The sequence below is a fragment of the Montipora capricornis genome, chromosome 2 (assembly GCF_036669925.1).
Source record: "Montipora capricornis isolate CH-2021 chromosome 2, ASM3666992v2, whole genome shotgun sequence".
Taxonomy (NCBI): Eukaryota; Metazoa; Cnidaria; class Anthozoa; order Scleractinia; family Acroporidae; genus Montipora; species Montipora capricornis.
The window spans coordinates 38,262,731-38,270,230 of record NC_090884.1 but is presented as its reverse complement, the minus strand read 5'-3'; the positions used below and the strand labels follow the sequence as shown (position 1 = coordinate 38,270,230).

General features: G+C 41.3%; 1 protein-coding gene across 1 annotated transcript in view; it reads left to right on the top strand.

The window, feature by feature from the left end:
- Nucleotides 1-7,500, top strand: part of LOC138020813 (queuine tRNA-ribosyltransferase accessory subunit 2-like) — a 37,518-nt gene that overhangs the window by 29,006 nt on the left and 1,012 nt on the right. Inside the window, exons 7-11 of the mRNA XM_068867738.1 lie at nt 3,796-3,847; nt 4,594-4,671; nt 5,590-5,776; nt 6,853-6,978; nt 7,481-7,500. The exon at nt 7,481-7,500 is cut by the window's right edge and continues 1,012 nt beyond it. Of these exons, the coding sequence (XP_068723839.1) occupies nt 3,796-3,847; nt 4,594-4,671; nt 5,590-5,776; nt 6,853-6,978; nt 7,481-7,500 (463 nt within the window). The remainder of the gene's footprint in view (nt 1-3,795; nt 3,848-4,593; nt 4,672-5,589; nt 5,777-6,852; nt 6,979-7,480) is intronic.

The window sequence follows — 7,500 nt, the reverse complement described above, 5'->3', positions numbered from 1 at the left end:
ATTGCTTAAATTAATAATTTGGCCAATTTTTCTCACTGTTATTATTACTGTATACCTACAGTAGTTAGCCCGTCGCACTTGTCAGGCTGGAGTTTTTCTTCCACTCCCATCATACCGTGAGCGCACGCTAGTAGCGTGGAGCATTGCGGCTTCGCCCCACACATTGATGTATCAGTAATTTTGCGGCACCTACAACGTACGTGTAGCCCAGTGCGAATCATCTTTTGAGTATCGCCCTCCATCCTCCCCTTGTGGAGGTTGACGCTGCTCACTATACTCAGCACCTCTCTTGTCTTGCCATTCGTGGGAACCCCCCATATCTTAACCTCTCGAGCCAGGGCAATTGTGTGGAGGGAAATATATTTTACTATCATAAAAACGTACTTTATTACACTTTACGTTTAGATACATACCCTAACAAGATATGACAAGTACTATAAGTAAACGTTTTCTCAGTAGTTCGTTAAAAGTGCGTGGTTCCACTGTTTTAAATGCTGTGTTTTAACAGAATAAAACATTTTCATTTGGTTGCGTTCTCTTTCATTTTTTCGCCTTCCTTCCGTTCCATTTGGCTGATCCACATTTTTTACCAGATCTGCGAACTTGGGCATACTTTCTGACGGTTGTGTCAGCTTGCGACCATTCTCGTTTCGAGATCCCATTGTTTCTCTTAGCCGGTGGGGCCTTCGCACGAGAAAACGAAGGGCTCGTCATATATGAGTCGTCAATAGTACTAAACGGCGGCGGCGCTCAGAAGCGTTACATTCGAAGAGTCTCCAAATTTTTCAACATTGATTTTTTTCTGAAACCTTTACCACTGTAAGATAATGAGTTAGTTATGTCAGAAATGTAAAAAAAATGGGGGGGTCACCGACTTCGTTTTGGAGAGAACATGCCCGGAAAAACACCCAAAATGTGACAAAATCAGGCTTTGTTAGCGAATAAGGCCAGTGTCTGTAAACCCAAATATATTGCAATTAAATCTTTGAAGTGAAATCTTCTCTGCCAAATATTGTTTAAGTGGACTTATTAAGTGAATTAAGTCAACTGGTGAGGTTCCTTAAAGATCAAGTTCGCATTTAGCGACCACAGTTTCACGCGCCTTGCAGCCGCAAGATGGCAGGATTTGATGTCCCGTGAGCAGAAATCTTGAAATTTTTTTAACTTCCCACATTGATTTTTTGTTCGTTTTTGGACAACGTGGAGATAATTGTAAATAAAATCCGTTTCTGGAAAGAAAAATAGGGGTCACCGAACGTCCAAGACCGTTAAATCCAGGCAAAGCTATAGCAATGGCCTTTTGCCCTATCATTTCTCATTTTATTGCTTAGTGCGCGCGCTCGTGTATGACGTGGCGTGTGCATTTGCGTGCGCAGTAAGGATGCGCAGAAACAATTGGCACGAACGTCCTTAAGTGGCCTCAACTTCCAGAACGTGCCCCTTCGTGTCGAACAGAAAGAAGCAATAAGGAATATTGTTGTTTTAAGCAAAGACACGCTGATCATTTTACCGACCGGCTGCGCCGCAATTTTCCCTTTCGTAAACAAGCGAAGCCATTTGGACGAGACTTTGTCGTTTGCAAATGAGGAAAAAAATATTTAATCTAGGACCAGATTAGCAGCATATGTCACTTACAATTAAAAAAAAAAAACAGAAAAAACCTTAGAAAAAAAATTAGAGAACGTTGATGGAACGATGTTGAACTCGGTTCAATGAACCACTACGCTACTGAAACAACAATAACATCTTGGCAATTTTAAAGTATTTAAATGAAGCTAACCCTAATAATTTACTGAAAGCTTACCAAATAAAAAGGCTTGGTTTCTAAGAATGGCATCGACCGTCAAAAATGGCATCGCTTGTAACTCAGGGGCGGATCCAGGAATTTTTGATAGGGGGGTCCAAACCTTGACTCAGAAAAATGCTACAGAAACTTGTTTCAGATTAGTGGCAAAATAGAATTGCTCTCCATCAAAAAACAAGTCAACCAGTTGAGTAATAATAGGCGATCCTGCAGATGTGAGAATTTTAGACTCAAACAAGTAGTAAAAAAAAAATTCGGTCAGGGAAGAGGGGGTCCGGACCCCCCCGACCCTCCTCCTCCACTGCTTGTTTACGAAGAAAGACCTTAGATAGCAATGACCAGAACCAGATTGCTGACCAGCGGTTTTCGTTAAAACAATGGTTTCCTGGGGGTGCTCAGTCTCGCGGGCTCAGAAAACCTGGTTGTGGCCATTGTTATTAGGGAACTGGTCAAAACTACTATACTCGAACAGGACCCACCTTTGGGGTAGGGGGGTTCCCAAACACACCACCTATCTTCAAACTTATCACATGAACATTACCGACAACATTTTATTGGCTTTTAAATTTGAGTTGACACAGGAATATTCAGCTAGCAAGAGTCGGCATTACTAGACAAACAAGAAAAGTGAGGTTTGAATCTCACTGTAATTTTTTACTGCTGGATAGAGGGGTGGCTATGCAATATAGACACCATCTTTTGACGTTAAGCAAGGGGGGTGCAGGCAGACACCACCATCTATTTTGTGGTTTGGTGGGTCCTGTTCGAGTGTAGTAGTTTTGACCACTTCCCTTAAAGGTTTTTCGTTTACGCAAGGGAAATAAGCGGCTGCGCTACATCGGCCATTGTTACATTGTTCCCTAGCTAACCAATAGCCCTTATTCACGATAGCCGCCATGTTGGTTTTCAAATTGTCATGCAAATTAGCCGTGTGTTATGCTGGGGGCAAACATTGGAATAAATGCAAATTGCGGAAAATCGGCTCGTCTAAATATTGAATTAACATTGCTAAAAGTACATTTTCGAATTTAGAATTAAGTACCTTTTACAACAATTTTATATCTTTTGATTGCCTCCGACCTTTTGACTTTCTACTTTGTTATCTGCTCAATTTTCGCTAAAAAAACATCAAAGTAACTTGTGTAAACATTCTATTTTACTCCTTAGGTGATAAACATTCAATGAACGTGAAACAAGTCATCTGTGTGGCTAAGATGTTCGTTATAACCTCTCGACCTTGTGTTGTTTGCCCCCTCAGAATTGTGTAGCTAATTAATTTGCATAATAACGGCAAATCCAACATGGCGGCTATCGTGAATAAGGTCTATTGAAGAAATTTGAATTTCCTATGTCTCCAGAGGCGAGAGCCCATCGTTTTCTCATGCAAAGGATCCACCGGCTAAGAAAAACGATGGCATCTGGGAACGAGAATTGCTTGCGACATGTTCGCTCGCTTCCGAACCTCACGGTCCGCTCATTGTATAATTAGAGGTCGACATGTGGCATGTCTTCCGCGAAGTTTATCGAAATGATTTGAAGCAATAGGTAGTGTTAGCTGCGTTTATTTTGTGGTCTTTCCTTACTGGTTGAGAAACTTCAGCCACGTCAGTCTTAACCGGTATAAATACACAGGTGATGATACAAAATCGCGCCCTCTCATTGGCTCGCTATCTCGGATTATCAGCCGATAATCACCTCGACGGACAAAATGGCTGCCAGTAGTCGTTTTGCCACTGTAAGTGAAGATGATTTCGCGTTGAAATTTTTTTTTTCTCTTTTTTGAAATAATCACCTGTGTATTTATACTAAAGCAATTATTCGCCTCAGGCTCAGTAATTATAGGTGAATATTCACCTCGACTTCGTCTCGGTGAATATTCACCGATAATCACTTCGCCTTCGGCGAATAATTGTTAATTAGTTGATCGCGACCAAAGTTTCCTTCATTCAGTGAACTGAATGTTAAATTTATATCGCTTGCATTTTTATCAGGAAGTCCTACCGAATGAAAAGCCTCGTCTGATCCATGGTATAGGGACTCCTGGTAAGTGTAGATAGCTATAACGTTAGTCCAGCATTAACTATTGCACGGATAAAATATTGATATTATGCAATAGGTAATGGCACAGTCGGTTTGTACGCTGCCTTGGTGCAAGAGGTGCTGAGTTCGCTTCCCGGATCTCGCATCCTTGTTCCGACTTCTTCCCTTTCAGTGTAGCTTAAGTAGCTTTAAATACCCTTAAGTAGCTTTAAATACCCGTAAAGCGGAGCACTGATGGAGAGGGGGGAGTAAAATGAGCGCACCGTCGACCTCAGGTTTGTCAGTTGAATTACTGGTACGAGTTATTGACATTAAATATGCATGGTTACTTTACTTTACTCTTTCAATTTAACCTTTTGACAGGAATAATTTGCTGCAACTTTGTTTGCGCTTGTCGTGAAGTCCTTGCGTCTTTCCAAAAGGCGTTATTTGTTGTTTCTCACAAGGCTCCCTAAACTCTAATTAGGGCTGCAGAGGAATCAAGAATTTCTTTGCCAATTTGGCGAAGGGCTTTATGATAAGGACTGGAGATAGAAAGTCTAGAAGAGTAGGACCTGGGGTGTGTATATGGGTCTCAATCCATTCTCGATTAGACATTTTTAATCACGAACGTTACCCATTACTCATATCGTTTCCCTTTTCATCCTTTTTATCTTTCTGTACAGATCTTTTCACGGCAAGCAGAGAAAATTGACTTTCGCAAAAAAAAAAAATTACCTTTTTATTCATGTTGTTTTATTTTTTTTTAGAGGAAGTATTGCTTGCTGTAGAGTGTGGAATCGACCTTTTTGATTCATCGTATCCTCCAATCTTTGCATGGAATTTGTGTGTTTCCATTGGCAACTCCTGCCAGTCGAGTGACTCCCAATACAGAGGGTTGATTGTTAGAAAGTTGCGAGTGATTTCACGTTCATGCAGCTGGCATGGTCGTCTTGTTAGTCCAAAAAGTAAAAAAAAAAAAAAAAAAAAAAGACAGGAAAGGACCTTTAGTTAAGTGTATAGTCGTTCTAGCGCTAGAACAGTAATTGGGGACACTGGAAATTAACAATTAACGCAAATCAAGTCAAAGTTTGGTTTTTGAGAATGTAAATAGTTTGCTAAGATGAAGATCTAAATCGAAGGTCTAGATCTAAATCTCGACCAGATCAACTTCTAGGGTATCACAGCCAATGGCACTCGTTTTTATTTGCTCGAAGAACGAAAAAACTAACGTTGATCAGACCTTTTGAACAGGCTACTCATTTCCCCATTTTTGACTTCTTTTTTTTCCTTTCTAAGTAGCGTTCGAGGCTTTTTTGATTTTCTCCATCATTCCCGATGATGTTTTTGTGAAATTTCAGGAAACTGCCAGACGCATCGCCAAGTTAGGTTGTTGAACGGGGACTGGGGGATTGGAACAGAGCAATTAAGAGGATGAGTAACGGCATAAATTGTCGTCGATATCCCCAAACCGTTTTCTTACCTCGGCAGTAATCGTCGACCATTGAAGAGATCCAAGATGTGTTGCGAAAATAGCAACATTCCCGTTTTTATTTGATGTCTGCGACCATCCAAGGCGATTGGGGTTGTCTCAGATTTCCACTTTTGTTAAGTGGGTAGATACTCGACGATCGGGAAACACTGAAGTCCCTTATCTCCTGGGAATTTTCCAAGACGTGAAAACTGAGCTTTGTAGGACTCACGTGTAAACCGCTACATCGTATAGTATTGTTCTTTAACAGTTTTTATATATCCGTGTCAAGTAGCGGAGCGCGGGTGCGCTTTGGATATTAATTGGAGCAAAAAGAGATTTAGACCAGAGCTTACGTATTCACCAACTGTTCAAGAAACAGAGGAACAAGAAAACAAGTATTTCCTCGATGAATGGAATCACTCGTTTCACGAAAACGGAGACAAAGGGACAATGCATGAGATAGATGTTAATCATTCAAGGCAGGTTTCTATTTCTCTGAGTATTTTGACAATCCTTTAAATGTTGGGTTCTGGAATTCAGATGGAAACTGGGGACTCACTTTTAATGCATGCCAAAATTTTATCGGTAGAGATTCGGAGTAATCAGTTTCGTTGGAGTTTGTTTACTAGATGAAATGCTGCCATCTGCTGTAGCCTTTTTAAAATCAGAGGCAGAGACGACTTTGTCTGTCTTGAGGAGACATGCTAGGAGACATCAATTTTGATATGGAATAACTATGGACTAGTTGTCTTTGAGCGATTCGTCTTACGACCCTATACGCCTTATTTCAAAATGGTCGTCATTTTAGTATTCTCCTTGTTTCCTTGCGAATTAGCGGTTTCTTTGACCTGGCTTTCAAACGTAAAATTCAAAGCAATATTTACTTCTGCTACTGCTACTGCTACTGCTACTACTACTACTACTGCTACTACTACCACTACCACTACCGCTCCACCACCGCTACCACTACCACTCCAAGTAGTCTGGCTGCACAATTTTGAACAGACTGAGGCTTTTTGATTAGATACTGTGGTAGGCCATAAAGAAATGCGCTGCAGCTACCCAGTTTACAAGTTATGAATGCATGAACTAGTGTCTGCGTAGTATCCGCAGAAAGATGTTTCCTTACGCGAGAAATGCTACGCAGACGGTTTCATCAAGTCCTTCACGGGAACGCACGAGCGCAACAAATCGATCTGCTCCCAACTGTGTGGCTGGTAGAGCATTGCACCGGCATCCCAGAGGGCATGGGTTCGAATCCCGTTGGAGCCACCTGGAGTCAGGTTTATTTAAAAGGAAAAACCTTAAATAACAATGACCACAACCAGGTTTTCTGAGCCCGCGAGACTGAGCACCCCCAGCAAACCATTGTTTTAACGAAAACGCTGGCCACAGCGGAACAGCAATCTGGTTCCGGTCATTGCTGTCTAAGGTCTTCTATTTCAAAGTGACAATTGCTTAAATTGTCCAGCAAAGTGCGAGGATCATTTGTCTCAGTCGAATATGAATTTTGTTGAAGACTTTTGTTTAATAATGAGTATCTGGTTTTATTTAGGTTTAGCTGTGATTTTTCTCCACTCGTGAATGGCTGCACCTGTTACTGCTGTACAAATCATACGCGGGCGTATGTTCACCACTTGCTTGTTACCAAGGAGATGCTTGCAACAGTTCTGCTTATGTTGTAAGTAATCCATATTACAGTGTCCTACTATTGCCGGTCAGGTGTACAAATGGATGGTGATGAAACATTATGTATAGATGCAGTAATCTTCCCATTCACAAACGGTCGGTGCCATTTGATGGACATCTCGTTTTTTTTTTAAACTTTCACGAAACAGGCAACAGTCTGCGTACTTATTTTGTTCAGTATTAGCTCTCGCTCAGGCTATTTTCTCGGTGCTGCAATGTGAATTTTATAAATACTTATAAGTTGATTCAACAGGTTGTTTGTTCTACGTGACATTCATTCATAGCGTACCTTCCTTTCTCTCTCAATACAAGGTCAACTTGTGAACGCCGACTTTATTTTTCCATGACCGTTTGCATGAAGCGGGGGGGGGGGGGGGGGGGGGGGGGGGCGGGCCTGGCAGAGTTCTTTATTCGATATTTTTAGCAAGACTATTTTGTCGGTTTTGTATGATTCACGTATTTCAATTCCTTGCTTTGTCTTTCTTGAATTTTAGGCACAATTTACACGAATACT